This window comes from Crocuta crocuta, unplaced genomic scaffold (assembly GCF_008692635.1).
Source record: "Crocuta crocuta isolate KB4526 unplaced genomic scaffold, BGI_CrCroc_1.0 scaffold108, whole genome shotgun sequence".
NCBI lineage: Eukaryota > Metazoa > Chordata > Mammalia > Carnivora > Hyaenidae > Crocuta > Crocuta crocuta.
The window spans coordinates 6,871,891-6,893,864 of record NW_027532825.1 but is presented as its reverse complement, the minus strand read 5'-3'; the positions used below and the strand labels follow the sequence as shown (position 1 = coordinate 6,893,864).

At 50.8% G+C, this 21,974-nt stretch overlaps 1 protein-coding gene across 1 annotated transcript in view; it reads right to left on the bottom strand.

The window, feature by feature from the left end:
* Positions 1–5,052: 5,052 nt before the first annotated feature.
* The window catches only part of GLI3 (GLI family zinc finger 3), a 270,413-nt gene continuing 253,491 nt past the window's right edge, over positions 5,053–21,974 (bottom strand). Inside the window, 6 exon segments of the mRNA XM_077781156.1 lie at positions 5,053–9,399; positions 9,401–9,595; positions 9,628–9,671; positions 10,610–10,940; positions 15,362–15,652; positions 21,529–21,693. Coding sequence (XP_077637282.1) covers positions 8,428–9,399; positions 9,401–9,595; positions 9,628–9,671; positions 10,610–10,940; positions 15,362–15,652; positions 21,529–21,693 — 1,998 coding nt within the window. The 3' untranslated portion in view covers positions 5,053–8,427.

Genomic DNA, 21,974 nt, shown 5'->3' with positions numbered 1-21,974 from the left:
GGAATTGTGGCTTTTGTTCTTTGTGTGAACTTCAGGGGAAATATTCATCATGATGCTTCATGACTTCATCTTTGGAAGGATGAAGGTCAAATGGGAGGCGTCCAGGGGCCTGGGTTCATGGAGCAGCCAGTTTCTTAAGACTAGCAGGGTGGACACTGGCCGTGCAATGAACCTGTAACTGACAGCCGGCCCGAGAGCCCGAGATAGGAGCAGAGGGAAGCTGTCTCTTGTTTAGGGGACGGTGGACAGTCCTTGAGCCGTGACCCAAGGAAGACACTCTGGGCTTTTCCGTTTGACTCTTAGCCAATGTGAGTTTTCTTGCCTCCCAAGTTTGCTGCTTGTTAAAAAAATGACCTCTGGGCAATAAGTCCAGGGGTGTTTTGGGTAAGCATTTGGAGGTTCAGAACCAGCCTCAAGTGAAAATGCAGGGATTTCTTGCGCTGACTCAGTGGGGACGTGGCCGCAGACCCCTTATCTTGGTGGTCAGGAGAGCAGCTGGGTTCCCTCCCTTCTCCCCCGGAGCCCTGGCTGGCTTCCACCTCAGCTGGGGAGGAGAAGGGAAGTAGCTAACTGCTCTTCTCCGTCCAAACGGCAATGGAATTCCTTGGCCTGGCTGCTCAGTAATCCCCTGCCAGCTGGCTGCCTCCCTTTCCTCTGGGAACTCGGTGAATCACACCTCCGCTGTGCCCTTGGCCCCTTGCAAGCCCCGAGGGCAGGCTGGGGGCCTGCATCTGCCAGCGCAGAGGCTCTGCAGCCCAGCTTCTGAGCGGGGATCACGGGGATCACGCGGGGCCCTAGGACTTCGGAGCCCGGGAGGCTTCAGAGCCGCAGCGGGGCACCCCAGATCTCAAACCGCACCAGGCTCGCCACTCACAGGGGCCAGCTTTCTCTTCCCCCCTCTCCTTAGAGGCCTGTGCAGGAGGGCGGCCAGTGTGTGTGTGTGTGGGGGGGGGTCCTGGCAGGTGGGCCCAGCAAAGGCGGGCCACTCAGCTGCCGTCCGAGAAGGCACACGTCCATTTCACACGCTTTCCGGCAGCCTGGTCAGGGCACTAGGTCCCGCGTACTACCGACCACAGAGCCAAGGTCTCATTTCGACGGCTCGGGCCTGCAGCGCCGGGAGAGGTGACTCCCGCAATAATACCCTTTGTACCTCCGGCATCGGAGGCCCACGTTCCAAGGCTGGACCACTTTTCAAAAGCAGGGACAGGGCAGGGTTTCAGCTGCCTCTACCCGGAGGTACTAGGAGATCTTCTGGATGGAGCTTGAGCAAGCATCCTAACTAGACATGGGGGGTGCGGGAAGAGCAAAGCCAGTCCGCGCACACCTCCTCCCTGCCCACCCCCCAGCTTGGTCAGGCGAGGCCACATCTGCAGCCGGCCTCTGGTCCAGGGGAGGGCCCTCAGGCAAGGTGGCCTGTGCTACCCCGCACCCCTGCTCCCTCCGATCCCGCTCACGGGGCTCCGTGCGGGCTGGGCCTGAAGGGCTGCAGCCGAGGGTGGGGGAATCCGCCTGTTTCTTTACTAAAAGAGTCCTGTTGCATGAAAGGAAGCTCACCCCCAAGTACCATTAACTAGGGAGTCCACGGAAAGTTCCTTGCTTACCTGGTGAGGAGCCACTGATGGCTATGAGGCGTGCTCTACCCTTGCAGGGCAGGGGTGGAGTCGGCCGCCCAGGGAGGCGGGGGGAAGCTGGGGGCAGATTGAGCAGACCCCTCCCTCGGCCCCTGTCTTCCCTCGAGTGGCTCTGGGCCCTGCGTGAGTCCAAGGGCACCTCCCCCCTCCCAACCCTCCCACGTGCCACCCGCCATGGCTGCCAGAAGGTGGTCTGAGAAGTCACCTTCCCCGAGAAGATACCAATAATTTCCCACTTCAGTCTTGTCCCCAGCAAGTTCCATCCCACACATCTGTCGAAACCTGCCCCCATCCCTGTCACCTTCTCTTACTTCCCAGAAGGGCAGGCATCTGTCCCACGAGCCAGTTGTGTTTGAGGTTTGTTCTGCTCACGGTAACATCAGCCACCTCCTCTCTTCTGCCTCTTTTCTACCGGAGGATGAACACAGTTAAGCTTCTTGTATGACGGACGGACGGACGGAAGGAAGGAAGGAAGGGGGAGAGAGGGAGAGAGGAAAGGGCAGGGGAGGGAGGGAGGGGCAGGGAGGGGAAGAGTCACAAGAAAAATCCGGCTTTCCTCCTCTCCTTGGCCCACTGTGTCCTTTCCCTTGGAAGCGGCACACTTCATACTCTCATTTTCCCACCTCAGTAACACCACTAAGACGGCAACGCGCTGTAGACAGGATGGGAGTCATCCTATCACTTGAACACAGTGCTTTCGCTTTTTCCATGAGAACACGGAGTGACATGTATCTTCGTCTAGATGGCCACCTTGGACGTGATGGAATGTGGCACACTATTCGAAAGAGGCCACCAAATTCCCCTTCGTAACACGTTTTTTTGTCCCTCGGCTGTTGCCATCTGGCTCCTGTTCCCAACCATTGCACTGCAGAGCGCTTCCCCATGGCCGCACAGGGCGTCCTCGCTCCCAAACCCAGTACTTTCTGCCCAGGTTTTCCTTGACCTACGTGTTGTTTTTGGCGATGTTGGCCTCCTGCTAGTCGCCTCCCTGTTTCTAGACCACACCGTCTCCTGCCGTCCAACCTTCCTCTCCTCCCCGCCACCCTCCTTCCCATGTGCCACTTCTCTTCTTGGTCCACGGGGTCAGCGTTCTTGGCTCATGCCTCAACTACCTCACCTGCCCCTGGCGATGGCACTCTCACCATCTGCTTCATTGGTCGCCTTGTACCAAACGCCTCGAGTCTGGACACCTGCCTGCAGCAAGCCTGTTCTTGTAACTTCATTCCCTCTCAACCTGGAGCCATTTTCTCCGCACGGAACAGAGGGCGATGTCTGGAGACATTTTTGCTTGTCACAGCTTGGAGAGGGGATGCTAATGGCATCTAGCGGGCAGTGGCCCGGAATCCACTAAACTTCCTGCGGAGTACGGGACAGTCCCCCCCAGCATGCTGACGGGTGCACAACAGCGACACCTCAGAGGTTGAGAAGCCCTGTCACATGCACTTCAGATGGACAGCGCCCCAGCCAAACGCCCTGTGCTCATCTTCCGCTGGGTACGCCACTGCGCTCCGTGCTTCCGTGTCTGTCCCTCACGCCGCTCCAGATGTCTGTGGGCACACCGTGCTCTGTTCATCTCCCCGCCTCCTCCCTGTCGGGGAGTCTGAATAGAATATTAGCCATCCAGGCAACGCTGTGAATTAGCGGAATGCGTAATTACTGCCAGTGTCACATCCCCAGATAGAATGAACGTCATCTGAAGGCAGGGACCCTCATAACCTGCCACTGGGTTTTGAGAGGGAACGGTGCAAACAGCAGAGGGAAGCGGAAGATTCGGTTCAGGTAAGACAATGTGTGGAGCCCGGGGCCTTCTCTGGGCTAATCATGCCTGTGGCCACACGACGCAGGGGAAATTTTAAAAAGCCAAAAAATAGTTTAGATACAACTACTATTTCTGAAAAGTATAAAGAGGCTGAATAGGTAGAAGAGACATGATCTAGGTCTACGTTGGTAAAGTGAGATTTTTTTAAAAGCTAATATTAACAGAAAGATGAGCCCGGATTGTATCTGGAATACTAAGTCCATGATGAAGTAAAACCCAAGGGGGAAAGCTGCCCAAAAAAGGAAAAAACCGGAGGAGAAAAAGATGAATAAGATATTTTGACAGTGGATTAATTCTTCTATCTATTCTAGCATTCTCTTATTAAATTCTCATTTGGGTAATACAGAACATCTTTGAATCCCCCAATTACTGAAACCTTTATGAAGTGCCAAATGGATTGCACCCGTACCATTTCACTGCAAACTCTGCNGAGCCCGACATGGGGCTCGAACCCACAAACCATGAGAGCATGACGTGAGCTGAAGTCAGACACTTAACCGACTGAGCCACCCAGGTGCCCCAGCAGGAGGCATTTCTTTTAAACAAGGCGTAGCCGCACCTGTCTGCCCGCTCACATGAACGGAGTGTATGGCACGTGCCCCATTCCCGGGGCACCCCATTCCCTCCTGTCCTTTCTATAAGCCTCACTTGTCTTATTTTACTTTGCCTTACTACATGGCATGCCTCTTTGTAAGCCAACAATTTTTACCAAAGGTAGAGCATAAATTCATTTTGTTTCTCTTTTTTTGAATTCATTTGGACGCCTTCTGTGAGGGCTCTAGTTACGAAAGCAGAGACTTTTGGGCTTATGAGAGAGAGTCCTCCCTTGTGCATTGGGAAAGCACAGAGCGTCCTTAGGATTGCAGAATCCCTGCTGCGAGATGGGGCAGGGCACCTTGGTCTCCCACAGGATGGGAGTCCCCTGGGGACTTGCTGGTGTACTACATGCGTGAGCTCGAAGGCCACATCCCTCCTGGGAGGCCTGTGACAACTCGTGTCTACAGCTGGTGGCTCACAGGACACTCGCTGCTATTCAGAAAAAGGTACGGGACCCTTGGGATGGGGGGTCTTTTATGGTGATCCAGAGAATATTGCAAAGCAATGTATGAGACAAATCAGAGAAAGAGCTTACATTTCTGTCTGAAGTCACATAAAAGTGGGCTTCTACCACGTCAGATTCTCTGTTAACGTGCGTTGGCTCCTATATCCTTTGAAGAGAGAGGATCATGTATAAAAGAGGAACCACTTCAGTTGTTAGACGTTGAACCTTATTTGCATCCTTCACCAGAGTTTGGCAAAGTGATAAAATGAAGAAAAACGATCATAGTTCTAACTGGTGTTACCCTCACGGGTATCACCCCTCGCAGGTGCATCAGCATCCCAATCTGGGGAGGAGGAATCTGAGTCTCGGGACAGAAGCGCACTCGGCTTGTGTGTGTGTGTGTGTGTGTGTGCGCGCGCGCGTGCATGCACGCGCAAGGGGGGGGGCGGCGGCAGGCTGGGTCCAAATGCAAGCTCTGGATTCTTCCCAGGGAAGCCTGTCTCCCTTCAGCTATGGATCAAATAAACGACCCCGTAACAATTTCAGTACAAAGCGTTTTTTATTGACATTGTAAGAAACATTGTTCTTTCTTTTTGTTACAAAAGGACTAGGTGGTTCTGAAAGCGAAAGTAGAGTCCACGTGTGGCGGCCCGCAGCCCTGGGCCCGAGGTGGGCACGGGGGCATCACCGCACGGCTGCGGGCTGATCCGAGACGGCCTGGGCCGGCCACATCCGAACACTACGCCTACGATCCTTAAATGTATTTACAGGGGTTTTCTTTTAAAAAAGGATTACACATTTTATTTTTTTTTTAAAAATCTAAAAAAGGTGAAAAAAATGAACTTGTAATTTATTTTACACGTTTGCAGGATACACAACAGTAACTTGCCAGAAGAGAACGTCCTCCATCAGTTCAAAACAACACGGGAACCGGGTTACAAGACAGCTCAGACTCGGCTACAATCGTGTGCTTCGCGGCCGGCCAGGGAGCGCACAGCCCGGAGCCCCGATCCATCCACCGGGCGACACCAAATGGTCCCTCGCATCGACGAGATTAACATAAAATAAGGCACATACATCGCAAGAATCACAACCACGGCTCGAGAGGATGAGCCGAGATAGGAGGAGCAGGGTGCGGCCTCGTCAGCTCTCCAGAAGAAAGGGCACAAGATGGTTCACAAGTAAAACTATGGGGAACACAGATGTTCAACAGGAGGACCGGGTATGAGCCTGCATTGAAAGGTAGGATGTGAATGAATCGAGGCAGTTGCTGCTGTCTCCCTAAACGTGCGGGTCAGGAAAGCGGAGAGAAGGCTGGAGGCTGGGGGCGGGTCCTGTCCCAGGAGAGGCCAAGTCCAGGGACTTCTACGTGGTCCCAACAGACCTTCCTTCCACTGACTGGGCATCACTGCACTCCTGGAAAAGTATACTTTCTTCCTCCCTCCCCCCACCCCCCTTTCTGAGATTTCCATAGAGAGAAGCCAAATACGGACCAAGCAGGAATATCCCCTGCAAACCTAAGGGAAGAAGGAAGGAAACCAAAAATGAAAAGAAGAGGTGAAGGAAAACAGAGGCGCAAGGTGACAACAGCCCTCACTCAACTGTCGTCCCTCCTTCGTGAAGGACAAGGGGGACGTAGGAAAGGTTGGTAACTGAGAAATGCAGGTCGCATCTGGGGACTTTACTTGGGGTGGGGGGGGACTCTGATATAGAAGAGGGCAGTGTGGGGGCCAGGGAGCCACCGTCCTCACTCAGGAGACTGGAGAAGGCCCAGGCCCCAAGCTTTGAAACAGAGGAAGGACGGGGTCAGACCAAACCACGAGACCAGACAAGAGAAGGTCTAGACCTGGAGATTCTGAGGTTGGTGGAAAAAGGAGATTCAGGGGACAGATCGCTGATTTTGTGACCGGGTCATGACCTGTTTGAGGAACGCAGAGAAAGCCTGGCTCTTTTCTGTTGGAAGGTGGTAGACACCCACTCCACTGAGCTCAGATCAGTAGCCGTCTTTTGCTTTTGGGCTCTGTTCCAAAGCGGATGCGTCCTTTGACCTGAAAGCAGGTGCTGCCTGTGAGAGGGAAGAGTCTCAACACCCCCTCTTGATTTCAGGAACATCCGATTGAAAGCAAACCCAACTTTCTTAGCCACAGAGTCCCAAAGGGCAAATTTACGCCGAGATTCTTGGTCCAAATGAGAGAACACAAACGTGAGGAAAACGGGCTGGGTTCTAACATTTTTTTTTTCCTATTACCTATTATTTTATTTTACTTGACTTTGTCTAATACTAATTCAAATGGCAGGAATAAAGGGAAAAAGCCACACAACTGACTCATGAATCACTCTGGATAAATCCAACTCCAGGGTCAACGGGACAAAAAAGAGCAGGTAGTCTGAGGTGTTAATATTTTATTATTAATAGTTTACATATTTTTAAATGTAAAATGCTGGATAATCCATGTACTCTGTACACACATAGTATGTCTTTTATGTGTATCGACTGCACATGGGAAGTAGCTGTACTGTTTTTAGTCTTTAAAATGTTTTAATCCAAAACAAAAGTACAATTAAGTCCACATTCAGGACTAACTGCATAGAACATTTAATGTCTTAAATGGATGCACCGTTTCATAGACTGGGTGTAAGAAAAGGCATCCGTCCACACAGCTACTCAGCATCCTCCCCAGTGCTCTTAAATACTAACAATGGTTAAAGCGATTTATTCCAAATGTCATCGTATGTGAGCTTTTTCTTGTACAACTAAGTTTTATAAATCCCTTAAAATAGGGCACTTGGAATAGAAATACTCCTTCGCTATAGTGGAATTAATATATGTGAATGACATAGCCGGCTGCCGGGTTGTTTAAATACCTATATACTTAGAACTATACATAATCAACTCGCAGTTACCTAGGACAACGGGTAACGAGGTGGGACTATCATCAACAAACACGGCAAACCCACAAATGCTCCCCAAACTATGTCTACCCAGTAGCTTCACTCTACAATCTACCTAACTTCTCGTCGGGACAGATGGAAGTAGCAAACCCGGGGCCCTTCCCTTCTCTCCCTGGAGCGCGGAATGGCACCGAACGGTTATAGGGACAGAAGGAGAAAAAACTGAGCATGTAGATGACCTGCCCTGAGCACGCTCACGGACAGGAGGATTCGAGAACTCCAAACCCCAACCGTGAGCAAACTAGTTCATCTGCCGCAGCCCCAAATTCCCGCTGTGTGCAACTGTCGAAAGCATGCCCTGACCTGAACCGGGATGGGGGAAAAAAAATTGGTTATCTCTGCGACAGCACACCCACTGAAGACGCTTAAACCCACTATCCTTATTCTGATTCTTGTGCCCGGTGCGGGAGTTACCGCAAACAAAACCAAAACCAAACCGAAACAAAACACCCTCCAAACACCAAAAAGAAACATAGAGCGCGTGTAAGGGAAAATTTAAAAAGCTGGAAGCGTAACCCTTCGGTCAAAAAGCACACCAACTCCTGTTTCCTTTGAGCAACAGAGAAACACATCCAATCCTTTCGTCTGACCTCTCTTTGAAAAGAAATCGGAACATGCACATCGCACATTTACACTGGTTTACTAGAAAGGGGGACGGGGCTTACGGTTTAAAAAACAACAACAACAACAACAAAAAGGATGGTTTTAGTGTCACAATACTGATTCACAACTGAAATGGAAGACAGTTTCTCCCTAGAATACTTTAGGGTTGTTCAGAGTCCTTTTCCATAAAAGGAATATACTTGAAACACATCCCAGTTAGGTGAGATGAGATTGCTAAAATACATACAGAACTAAAAACAAAACAAAACAAAAAACGGCAAAAACAAAAAAAAAAAACCCCAACGACAAAAAACTGAGTCCATTTAATCTTTTAAGCTCCTCAAGCTTCACGTTGGTTGGCAGCCATCTCCCCACACGCCCTACTGCATGACGGCGAGGAATTTGCTCTCTTCAGCGAGGGAGGTCAGCAAGGAGCTCATGTCTCCGATGGCCATGTTGGTGGTGCTCACAGACAGCGCGGGCAGCGGGAGGGACGCGCGCGGCGTCGTGAGGCGGGAGGAGGAGAGGGAGAGGTTCTGAATGATGCTGGGGCTCAGGGCTCCTGACATCAGGCTGGCGTGGTCCCCGTCGTCGATGATGGCGTCAAAATCAATCTGCACCCCTTCCAGCTCATGGCCGTCAAGGCCGTCGACCGTGCTGGTCACCTGGTTAGCACCCGGGGAAAGCAACTCAGAGTCTTCGGCGCTGGCCCCCTGCAGCAGGCAGCTGGCTTCCGAGATGGAGAAAGAACCAGTCTTCGGGTCGTGCTGACCGAAGCCAACGGGTTGGTCATAGAACTGACCAGAGTAACTCTGCAGGTTAGAGCACAGCTGATGGGGCTGCCCTTGCATCTCTGTCTTGATGCCGTTCACCTTGCAGGTCTGACTTGTGTCGCCGAGCGGTCCCTGCTGCAGAGAGAGGCTGGCCCTCGGCGCGGCCTGGCGCCGGCTGCCCCCAAAGCCGGCACACGGCAGGTAGCCCCTGGCGGCTGCCATGCCTGACGGCTGGCTGGCCATGCACGGAGGCCCCTGCAGGCCGCTCTCCGGCCCTTGATAGACGTGGAGGTGTGAGGTAGCACTGACCTGCCCTAGCACCTGCTGGCCGCCGCGGCCGGGCCCTTGGTGGTGCAAGCTGTCGCCGAGGAGCTGATGGGCCAGGTAGCCCTGCCCCAGCAGGTCGTGGGCCGCCAGGCCATTCGCCGTGGCGCTCGCAGACTCGCCAGGCGCCAGCGACGACAGGCCAAAATCCGGCTGGCTCCCGCTGCCCTGCAGCTTCGCCGCGGGAACCGCAGCCCCACAGACGCCGTCCAGCAAGCCCGGGCCCCCCGGCTGCCTGTTGAGGCAGTGCCCGAANGTCGTCGCAGACGGCGCTTTGGAAGTGCTGCTCGAATCCTGCGTGGTTCTGGGAATTTAAATACTGCACCACGTCGTCGGGCAGGAAATCCTCATCGTTCAAGTTCAAGTTCACGTCCGCGGTCAAGGACTCCAGCGTGACGTTCTCAGTGATGCTCGGAGGGCAGGGGGACGGCAGGAAGGGGCGCGCCGGGCCGCCCTCNGCAGCTCGCTTCTGTTCGGGAGCAGGGTCACGGGCCCGCCCAAGCTGCAGCTGGCGCTGGGCTGGGTGCCTGCACACAAAGGGCGGGAGCCGCGGGCTCAGGTCAGGGCGGGCCACGCAGACGGGGAAGCCGGCCCACCCCAGCCTAAAGCAGTAAAGTCTCCCTGGAGCAGTGAAACGGCTTCAGGGGGGTAAGTCCAGGGGAAAACGAGGGGCCCCGCGATGAATACAGTGCCCGGGTTCCAGGCAAGGCCAAGGGCATTCCAGGAGTGTCCTATGGACCTCAGGCCTTCCTGACATCCTGAAAGGGATGAGCCTGCCTGAGCTGGTGGGNCAGAAGCAAAGCTGGAGGTGGGCCTGCCTGTACAAAAGGCTGCCTGGCTTTCCTTGAACTGGGAAAACGTCAATCGAGGTGGTTGCCGAACTGGGACACCTGGGCGGCTCTGGCGGTTAAGCGCCTGACTTCAGCTCAGGTCATGATCTCCTGGTTCGTGAGTTCGAGCCCCGTGTCGGGCTCTGTGCTGACAGCTCCGGGCCTGGAGCCTGCTTCGGATTCTGTGTCTCTGTCTCTCTGCCCGTCCCCCACTCACACTCTGTCTCTCTCTCAAAGATAAATAAACATTAAAAAAAAAAAGGGGGGGGGTGGCTGCTGACCTCCCAGTTGTAGACTGGAAACCAGATGGCAATGCTAACCCGAGATCTCTCTGGTGCAGAGATCTCCTCGGCCTGGTCTAACAGCTACAACGTCACCATCAGAAGGGCAGTTACCCACAGTGTTATCATCCTGCGTGCTACTTTCCGTTTCGGGATTATCCCCTTCTTACCTGTTTTTAAGATACGGACTCCTCAGGAAGGCAACCTGACACATACGCGTGGCGACAGTATAATTTAAGGACGGGGCGGGGGACATACCGACACACATCGAGCCTGGTTCCTCTCACAGCGGTTGGTACGGAAGAGAACAGACAGAGAGCCCTGAGCTGACATGGGGTAGGACGTGGAACTCACCGTTTCCTATGAGAGGAGAGACCGCAGGGGCTTTGGGGGGTAGAATGGGGTTCAGTCGTGGAAGTATTCCATTCACTTGTTTGAGCCTTTCTAGTTTTACGTGTTGCATCCATTTGGTCCCTGCTGGGTTCCTCCTGGCTTGCAAAGCGAGGGCCGTGGTGGCCGTGGAAATGGTCGAGTCCATGATTGGGGTTTCGTCGATGGCCCCGAGGTCTCCCACACCCCCTCCGTCGGTCAGAGGAAGCTCGAGCCCACTGTTGGAATAGTTGCTGATGGGGGACTGTTGGCTGCTGCATGAAGACTGACCACCAGGGCTTGGCTGAGATGTCTGCTGGGGTCGAGGGGAGAGGAGAGAAACGTCACCGGGACGGAAAAAGGGAAGGGAGCCCAAGATGAGAGCTCATGCAGACCCAGAGCCGCAGGGAGCTCAGGGGCTGCACGAGAACTAGGGCCGGCGAAGGGAGGCGGCCTCCCTGGGCCACAGACACTGATGGCATGCCGGGCGGATGTGCAGTGGGGGCGACGGGAGGCGGCTGGCTGCACGGGGGGTGACTGGTGCCACATCGGCCGTGGAATCCCGCCCCGGAGGCCAGCTCTGCAGACACACTCCCTCAGGTCCAACCCTGCTTGCACCACTGGACTTTATCCTCTGGGCAAAATACTTCATCTCTCTGAACCTCAGTTTCCTCATCTATACAATGGGGGCATCTTCCTTATCTTAAGGACTGTTGTGGGAACTGTGAGGTCCGGAGAGCGCCCGAAGTATAAAAAGGCCTGGGAAACATTTACTGATCGGCTCCGAGGGCATCGGCTGTTCCTACTAATCCAGGGGGCTTTGGCCCGGAGGTTCACGCTGCTTAGGTACAGCATAGGTGGAAGCTGGGTGCCAGCGGCACACGTACCTCCTCTCCGGCGAGACCCTCTCTGAGCTGTTCAGGGCTGGTTCCCCAGTTCTCTGTACCCTCTCCCTCTTCCCGTCCACACTTGACTGCTCTGTAGAACCCCAACCAGGGTTTGGGTCAAGGCAGCTGTGGGAGGCACAGCTTCAATCGCTTAGCTTCTCCTGTACCCAGGAGGCGCGGGGGGGTGGGGGGGGAGGGGGCAGGAAAGGCTGCAAGTTACAGCCTTGTGAGTCTGGGGAGTAATTGAAAGTGCCGGGGCATTCCTTCAGGAGAAGCAGGCAAGCCCAAGCCCAGCCGCATGGGCCGTGCAAGCCAGTTCTGCAACCAGACAGAAACTTGACCTAGTCCACTGGCTCTCAGTCAGGGAGAGGACCCCCCACCCCACCCCATCCTGGAGCTGGAGGGCAGACAGCTCACTGTCCTCAGGTCTGGGGAGCACCTTATACAATGGCCCTCGGGGAGCCGCCTGCCCTATCTAAAATTCCACCGGTGCTCTGGTTGATGCACAGCCTAACCACTTCCGTGTCGATAAGAAAAGTGATATTCAGAGAAGTTCAGTGACTGCCCAAAGCCATAAAGTCACCAAGTCAGTGGTGCCAGCGACCAGCCTGGACTCCCAGCCGGGCGCTACTTCCACTCCTCCACAGTGACACTGTGACACGTCCTCTAGCATCACTTTAGAAACTGGAGCCTGGTAGCAGCCGGAAGAGCAAATCCGCCAGGGAGAGAGAAACACACACACACACACACACACACACTCACACACACTCAGTGACAGACACCTACTGTCCCAGGGGGGCCGCACAGCGCCTTCAGGAAGGGGTTTGAGACAGAGGGCTTCTCAGCAGAACCCGCTAGCGCTCGCCAACCACAGCACATACACCCAGCAGATGACCACTTTCTAAGTGAGGGCCATGTGACACACGAAGATTGTCCTGGGCAACCAAGCAGAGCAAAGTAAGACACACAAAGGGGACCACGGGTTCGTGAAGCCTTGCTGAGTTCTGCTTCAGCAGACGCTCGGGAGTGCCCGGCCACCTGCTCCTTCCCAAGGTACTTGGAGCATCCGGAGTTCTGTTCCTCCTGGACTGTGCACTCAGGGCGCGTGCGCGTGAATCTGTGTGGATGGGTACGTACACACGCACCGCAGACTCGCCTCCACAGGGCACGGGAGGAGACACAAATGAGCTTGTAACGGGAGCTGCTCAGAGGAGCGCAGACATTTAAATATACATTAACTTGCTCACAGCGAATGTATACAGATCGTCGTCAAAGAGGGAGGTACCTGTCTGGTACCAAGAATGAATTTACATGTGTCAATCTGATAATTAAATAGTCTTTGAGAACATCTGCTTGGTCGGCCCCGGTGTGATTTATTATGAACGCCTAGACAAATACAACAATGCGTTTCACCATCTAACTCCACATTTCCACATGCCGAACGTTCAAAACACATTGCTTCTATGTTTGAAACAGATCCGAGTAAATGGTCACTACCAAAGATATCACAAAGCACACACAAAAAAGAAAGAAAAATGGAACGCATAAAAGTTCAATGTTAAAATGAACACAAGCACAAAGGGTGGAGAAGCCAAAATTCCCTCACCTTATTACCCACTGTCCTTAGGAAGTGAGAACAAGACATTTAGGAGCATTACACAGAAGAGATGTGGAGTTAATAAGAAAAAAAGAAGAAAGAATTTAATTCACAGCATGATGATCAAAGACAAGTTTATAAAGAAAGAACATTAGAAATTAAATCTCATATGCATTAGTAAACGTCTGTAAAGGTGGCTGCTTCTATTTGCATGTGTATGTACGTATTTATGCACAATAGCCCTTGGTAGGAAATTTGATTTTTTAGCCTTACCTATAAATTATAACACGGAGCTTCGTCTCGATCTCTATGAACCCTTCCAGCCCATGTTTCTATGATTTAATTACTTTATAAAATAGTCCACATCTTGGGGCATCTCAGATGTCACTGAGCCAAATAACTATAAGTTCCCATTTCTACCAATTTTCTGTTTAAATAATGGGTGTTTGGAAGGGAGATGACAAGTTTTCTTGAGCTAGGGATGTACATTAAAGGGACGAGAGGCTCTGGGTCCTTAGGATGTCCCAAGAACATAAATCATTGTCTCTCGATGACATAATCTAGGAGACTACAGATCCATTTTCCTTGTTTCATTAAACACTTGAGTATAAACTGTTGAATGTGCTGCACATTGTACATACAGGTGGACTTTCTTTTAGCAAACTGATACGTGGTCCCAAAAAAAAAAAAGTACATAAAACACCACTTGCGAACTGATTAATTTTTAAAGTATAGTGATGAGTCACAATACATACATCAACTTTTGACTAAGGTGCTTTCGCTTTCTCTTTTCTGACTAAGGTGCTTTTTCAAAGCAAAATACAGCTACCCACTGGGAGCTAATGATAAATCTGCAGAGTTTATTTGTATTAGTTTTGGCTAGACTTCATGTTGCTTTCTAAAACTTGTAAGACAAACTCAGAAAGTCATTAAAGTCCAATCAGTCGTTAAATTCCACTCCGTCAACCCTGGTTATTGAATGCGCATTCTTTCTTACCCATACGTACTGCTGCGTGGTGAGGTCACTCAGGAATTTACAGGATGTCCACGAAATTGCTGGACTTTCCTCATTTTAAGAAAATACTTCCTTAAGCTGAGTATACATATGCCTGCCTGACCACTTCCAGGCTTCTGGAAACCGAAGCACATGGCGTACCTGGTACCTTTCCCGGTACCAGGAAATCGACCTGGTACATTTCCTCCGTATGTGGAGAGTGCCAGACCAGAACCCGACCTGTTCCCAGAGCTGCCTCCGTTAGATGCACTGCCAATACAAATGTACTGAACCTCCTCAGATAGCTACCCTTTTCATTTTTCTTGTCTTCTGAAAAGTTTTAGATGTTTTAGTACGGCACATACATAAAGAAAAATCACCAACAGAAGTTGGCGAGAAGCTGTAACAGCAGCATGAGGCATCCATCAGTCTGGTGGCTGATAAGTCACCAAACCAGAATGAGTTTTCCCAGTGACATCTTTCAAATGCCTCCCTTGCCCTCCGCCTCCTCGGTTCAGGTTCGACAGCAGAAATGGTCTCCGGTCTATCAAGCCAATCCCTAGCGTGGAACTTGAGCTGGCTTTTCTAAAAAACCCAGCTGGGCCAAGTCATTCCCCATCACCAGGAAACTCTAACCCTTCTTATCCTCACTCGGTTTTACTTCTGCACATCTTCCGAGGGCCCCACGGCTCCTATGGCCCTGCCCCCTCCCCTCTCTAAGTGCTGAACTTGAGGGCCACCACCTCGGCCTCGCCAGGCACATCCTCAGGTGTGCTGGTCATTTGTTCCCCTTACATGCTCTTATGCAGACCTGTGTTAAAGACCCGCCACACGGAGTTATATTTGCCTAGTGGCGGACTGTCTATCCCGCTGGACTGTAAGTGCCTAAAGCCCAGGGACCACTGCTTATTTATCTCAGGGTCACCAGAGCAAAGCACAAAGCAAAAAACATGTTTCCAGAAAGAACGGATGATTTTCTGCATCGCGGGCATGCTGAAAATGTCTACAGCTGTGCCTTTCTACCTGCCCCAAAGTGGTGCAGCTCCAGACTGACCTAGCAAACTGGTTAGCAAACCTTGATGCTCTTTTCTGAGCTAGTCTACACTGATTCACCTTGAGTAAGGAACCCAGGTCTCTGAGCTCCTGACCTCCTCACAGTGCAGGCAGGACCCGGGCAGTCTGGTCCCTCCTAATGCCCTCGCTGGCTTCTGAAACCGACCCAGGCTTGACGTCGAGCGGAAGGAAAGTGAATGACATACCATGGGCTTCTCTGCCTTGACTGCTTTCACTTGAAGGCATTCTTCCCGCTTTGAGGTAGTGCTGCTGAGGTCCTTCTGCTCACCGAGGGCTCCCTGAGTCTGCCGGCCGGGTGACCTGGACTGCGAGTGGCTGCCGGAATCTCGCGGTGGGGGGGGCCGAGGATGTATGTCTCCACGTTGCTTCTTGGTGACGTGCGCCTCTGGGCCATGCACTGTCTTCACATGCTTCCGGAGGGAACTGGGGTCTGTGTAGCGCTTAGTGCAGCCCGGGATTTTGCACACGTATGGTTTCTGCCAAAAGCCACATGGAATGAAACAAGAGACGGTTATCAAAGTGATCGTGCCCCAGCCCTACAGTCTCGTGGATGCACACTGTCTCTTGAGTTCCTTCAACAGCACTGCCACAAAGCTGTGAGGCGTTCAAATACCTCTACGCACGAAGTGTTTAATAAAGGCCATCTGAATACCGGTCAGTGAATCTAGCTTTAATAGACAATTATTTTAGAGAGTGCTCAAGGACAGCTATGGGTGTGTAAACTGCCTGCATGTTCTTGGAAACATTTATCCTGAGAGGAGGAAGAAGTATCCTGTGTCAGGGCAGCTACTCCGAGCTGTCAGCACAGAGCCTGACACGGGGCTTGAACCCACGAACTGTGAGATCATGAGCTGAGCTGAAGTCGGATGTTTAACCGACTGAGCCACCCAGGTGCCCCTATGTGAAGGAATTCCTTAGGGATGTCCTGGTTCCCAGACCAAAGAAGTCACTACCGCCTTTGTGGAAATGTGTTCTCTATACACAGGCATGATTTTAAAAACATGGCCAACCCCCTATTCAATGTTAGGGATACTAAAATACGTCTGTTTGGGTAGCATTAGCACTGTCTGGGATGGCCAGGGTTCTGAATATTCAGAACCTTTCTGATTTTCAAAGTTCTAAAGCCCTGTTAGACCATCTCTGACTGCTCGCTCACAGACTGAGAAGGGCTGATGGATGGTGTCGTGGAAATGAGGGCTCTCGGTCTAGTCTCTGCTCTTAAACACTAAGGCCTGTGAATTATTTCATTTCCTTCGTGGGCCAGTGATCAAACCTACAAATGCAGTCATTAAAAAGTCTGTGGATGCTTATCGCTAAATGATTTACTCAAATCACAGAATCGTTGTCACGGACTCATGACCAACATCAGAACTGAGATTTTGTTTACCTGGCTTGAAATATAATATATTCATGAATGCTTATATGAGTAGATATCTATGTATACCAGACGATGAGCTATTAGGTGAGCGATAGTCATAAAAAGCATGATTAATATAATGTACCCATTATATTAAAAAAAAGATGTCCCGTCTTATAGAATGTATGTGCCTAAAAGATGCTTTTTCACTAAAAGCCCAGGAACAGACTGAGTGCTACATAAAACGATGAAATGTCCTAATGTAGTAAAGTGAAGACTCCGAAAATTATCCCGAGAGACTTCACCTCCAAATTTGCGATTCTTTGGGGTAGAATTGATTCCCATTAACTAGGAATTACTTCTATTCAGAGGCTTGTGTGATTTGCAGCATATATATAATGAAACCAGCACATGAAATTCTATGCATTAGGGACAGAAGAATGGCTCCAGCGATCAGGGCTATTACCTTATAGTGTTCTGACATCTGCCCCGTGGCTGCTCACCGCACCGCCGTGACAAGCTGTTCCATCATCGGGGACACGGGGATGTATGGTGCAGGTGCAGGGAGGGGGCGGGGGCGGGGAGCATACAGCCAGGCCAGCACTGTAGTCTGAGGAGCTCCTGCCCCCATAAATATATGCAGGTGTATACTGCGCGTTAGCTTCGAAAGGAGGACACAGCTAGAGGTGTCCAGCACTGACAAGTACAGGTGGACCCATGTGCCCTTGCGTGTGAGCCCACACGTTATCCACTTACAAAAACCCGCCAGAACACAGGTTCAGGAAACCTACGCGCTACGACAAAACACATTAACCCAATGATGTAGCTTGGCCTCCAAATTCAGTTGTGATCAGTGGCTGAGATGAAACAGAACCGTAGGTGAAGATAAATGTTGCCAGTCACACGGTCCTAGATACTCAACTTTTAATTTTTTAACTTCTTTTAATGTTTATTTATTTAGAGAGAGAGAGAGAGAGAGAGCGAGCGATGTGAGGCTCAAACTCATGGACCATGAGATCATGACCTGAGCCAAAGTTGACACTTAACTGATTGAGCCACCCAGGTGCCCCTAGGTATTCAACTTCTGCTTGGTTGTCTTCTTTTTGACTCACTGACCTGAAGGTACTCTGTGAAAGCCATAGATACCTTGTTTTACTTGACTTTATAGAATTTATCCAACTAGAGTTTTCAATAAACATTTAATGATGCCTACCATATCCAAGGCTCTGTGAACACAAAGTTATATACCACAGGATTTAATGTCGGGGGTATAAAATACCCCCAATATAAAATAGGCAGGAAAAAAATGACACTACGTAATGATCACTAGTACAAACTTTAAATGTTACAGAACGATGTGGACACAGGGGAATCATCTTTCAGTTGGGACGATTGGAGGAGGCATCAGTTATTAAGTTTTTACATCTGGGTAGAATGTCCAGCTCACTGGGTCATGGTAAGGGTTAAACAGGACAACATACATGAAACGCTCACCCTGATGTGTTGCACACAGTGATTACTCAATGAACAGAATTTTATTAGAGGAGGCACTGCAGCTGGGTCCTGAAAGAAGAACAAGATTCTGAGGGATAAAAATGAGGGAAGGGGATGCGAAAGAAAAGCCAAAGTCTAGGGGCGCCTGGGTGGCTTAGTCGGTTAAGCGTCCGACTTTCGCTTAGGTCAGGATCTCGCGGTTCGTGGGTTCGAGCCCCGCGTCGGGCTCTGTGCTGACTGCCAGCTCAGAGCCTGGAGCCTGTTTCAGTCTGTGACTCCCTCTCTCTCTGACCCTCCCCTGCTCATGCTGTCTCACTCTCTCTCCTAGAAATAAATTAAAAAAAAAAAAAAAAAAGCCAAAGTCTAGAGGCAGGACCCCTTGACGCACGTGGGCATGGCTGTTCAGTGCCATTCATGGCCACATAGGTAAGAGGTCAAGCCTGGAAAGGCCAGCCTTGCGCTGTGACAGCAGGTACAAGCCTAAGGAGGCTAAACCTCCCCTAAAGGAAAGAAGGAGCCATTGGAACTTTCTGGAGAGGGAGATACAACCGAGTCAGAGCTCAAGGAAACTTGCTTAGTGTGGCTTTGGGAGGACATACACTGTGTGGTCTGGAGGATGGGTCCCTGGCAGAGGCCCCTGCTGTGGCCCCTAATGGGTGAGGCAGCCTAGGGGTGGGTGGGGAGTGCTCGACTGGCTTCTAGCCCAGGGTATTCTGTGCCGAATCTGGAGACAGCAAGGCACGTGCCACATAACTAGCTCTCCATATTTGTTGAGCCAGTGGATAAAAGTACAAATAAGAGAGCAAATAAGTGAAAGAAGATACTTCAGTTAATCTAGGAGTGTCTCATGACATGAATCTAGACTTCCTGGCCAAACTTAATTTTGGTGGATGTGAAACCGTCCATCATTCGTACAGAAGGCCAAAGCCTTGCATGGTCAAGGCTGTTCATTTATTTTAGATAAACTGTCCCACCTGGTGAAAGAGACAACTGACCAAGCTCTCTCTGAATCTCCTAATGGATAAACTCTCATACAGCATTGCACTTCCACCTCACAGAAGTATACAGGCTTAGCTCTAATGCATGTAAGCAAAGTAAACAGCTGTGCACATATTCTAGGTCCATAAGGAAGATAAAAAGCTGAGTATGTATGTTTGTATGTGTGCANACCAAAGTCTATAGGAATGAATGCCATCTAAATTTCTAATCGTAATTGTGCTGACATCTATGGAATGCAGTTAAGTATATCAATTTAATTCTAACTTAATCGCATCCCCTAGAACAGTTTAAACTGACGTATAATTCACACACCATAAAAAAGAACCCTTTGAAATTGCACAACGCAGTGGCATTTAGGACATCCGCAATCTTGTGCAACTGTCACTACGATCAATCAGATTCCATGATATTTTCATCATCTCCCAAAGAAATCCTTACCTATTAGAAGTCACCCTATGCCCTTCCCCTCAGCCTCTGGCAACCACTAATCTGTGTTCTGTCTCTACAGATTTGTCTAGACTCCCTAGAACTTTGCACAAAACAAGTACAGCAGATGATACCACAAGCAGTGCACGTAGTAAAAGCATTGTTTTAAATTATTTTATTTAAAAATATTTTTTTCTTTATTTTTGAGAGAAAGAGACAGAGCGTGAGTGGGAGAGGGGCAGAGAGAGAGGGAGACACAGAATCGGAAGCAGGCTCCGGGCTCAGAGCCTGATGTGGGTCTCAAACCCACAAACCATGAGATCATGACCCAAGATGAGGTCGGATGCTTGACTACCTGAGCCACCCAGGTGCCCCTGTAAAAACATTTTTTACATGAAAAAAATGGATATGTGGCATCTCCTCTTAAGCATCCTCAAACAACTGATTAATAATGAGATTCCAAGTGATGCAGGTCTCCTCAGTCCACCGTGACCCTTTCAAAAGGAGTCTGTACATGTGAGCCTGTACGTATGAGCTTTAGTGTGAGTGTGTTTTTAAGAAAGTGTGAGGGGCGTCTGGGTGGCTCAGCCGGTTAAGCGTATGACTCTTGATTTCTGCTCAGGTCATGATCTCACGGTTCATGGGTTCAAGCCCTGCAGTGGGCTCTGTGCTGACAGTGCAGAGACTGCTTAAGATGCTCTCTCGCTCTCTCTCTCTCTCTCTCCCCCTTTCTCTCTGCCCTTTCCCTGCTCGTACTCCTTTTCTCTCTCTCTCTCTCTCAAAATAAACAAATAAACTTAAAAAATGTGGTTAATCCCTGTAGAGATGTTTTTACTCTGTCCCTTAAGCTGATGGGACACTTGGAAAGAACCTTAAAGCCAAAGGTCCCTGAGCTGCTAATAAGCAAGGTCAAAAGCTCCTTCTCTCACACACTGCAAACAAACCAGTGACAGGCTTAGTCGGGCAGAACTATGTCTCATGTTAACAAATCCTGGCTCGCTATCCGTTTTTACCCAAACGTGAAGGGTTTTGTTCATCTCTGCATTCGTTCAAAAGAAGGCATCACAGAGGAGTCAGAACTTGAGCTAGACCTTCAAACAGAAGCTGGAGGCCAGCAGACACACATGCATTAAAACCTAGGCAAAATAGGGGCGCCTGGGTGGCTCAGTCGGTTAAGCGTCTGACTTTAGCTCAGGTCATGATCTCACGGCTTGTGGGTTCAAGCCCTGCGTCAGGCTCCGTGCTGGCAGCTCAGAGCCTGGAGCCTGCTTTAGATTCTGCGTCTCCCTCTCTCTCTGCCCCTCCCCTGCTTGTGCTCTCTTTCTCTCTCAAAAAGTGAAAAAAAAAATTTAAAAAATTGTAAGCAGAATAATTTGGAAATATTTTCATTCTTAATCTGTGACATTTTGGGGGGTATAAGTACCCACAAATGACGACAACATAGTGGGAACCCCCCATTAACCGTGACGCCTTTATTCAGTAGGCTTAGATGACTAGCCAGCAACCATTCTGGCTTGCTGAGAGGAGCTCTCCCAAGATCCTCTGGAACTGAGAATGTCTGGAAATCCTGTTTAGCCAAGGCCGGCAGCCCTGTGCAAGTCCTTCTGGACGTAACACATTTAAGGGTACCACCTGAAGAAAGCACACAAAAGTGGCTGTCTTGGCAGTAAGCTGTCAGCTGTCAGCACACTGCTTCTGATCTATCCAGGGCGCTTACAGGGTCGTCCCCTGCGTGGATCCAGGCTATTCCAGGGGGAGCGAGTGGCTGAAACGCCACGGTTAACTGCACCGACTGTTTGACCAGTAGGTGGCATTTCTGAACAACGTGAGACTTGTCAGGGGTTTGAGGTTCCCTCCGGATCCGCATTCCACGGCCAACCGGAACCCCGCTCGGCCCCTACCCCTGAGGCCCCGCCACCTGCAGCGGCAGCCAGTGCAGGCTCCTGCAGGGGGCGGGGGGGGGTGGCCGCCAGGAAATCAGACGGCACGGGCCTCCCCTCGGCGCACTGCCCACGAGGGCTCTTTGTTTGCACCACGAGCTCTGGGCCCCAAGTGTGTCTCATGGAGGAGCCTCACCTCATTGGAATGCGTCCTGTTTTGGTGCTTGGCGCGATCGGAGGCGTTCGAGAAAGCCTTGTTGCAACCTTCGTGCTCACAGACGTACGGCTTCTCTCCAGTGTGGGATCTCAAGTGTGTTTTCAAGTTTTCTAGTCTCGAGTAGGCCTTTGTGCAACCTTCAAACTGAGGACAACAGGTCAACCTGCGTTACTCCACACGGTCCCGGCTGATGCCCAGCGCTCCCTCAGAGCGGATGAAAGACGGATGGCTGGAGGGTCAGCAGCTTTTCAAAACCCAGGAACAAAAGTCCACTAAACTCTGCATTTATTGGGATTCAGATGGGGTTCGGTGCAGTTCAAGAGACCGCATTTTCAGNAATAGACCACTCAATGCACACAATGGGTTTCATTATCTGGTCACTGATCTCCTCAAATTTCCACTGATTTTAGATTCGGCACAAAGTT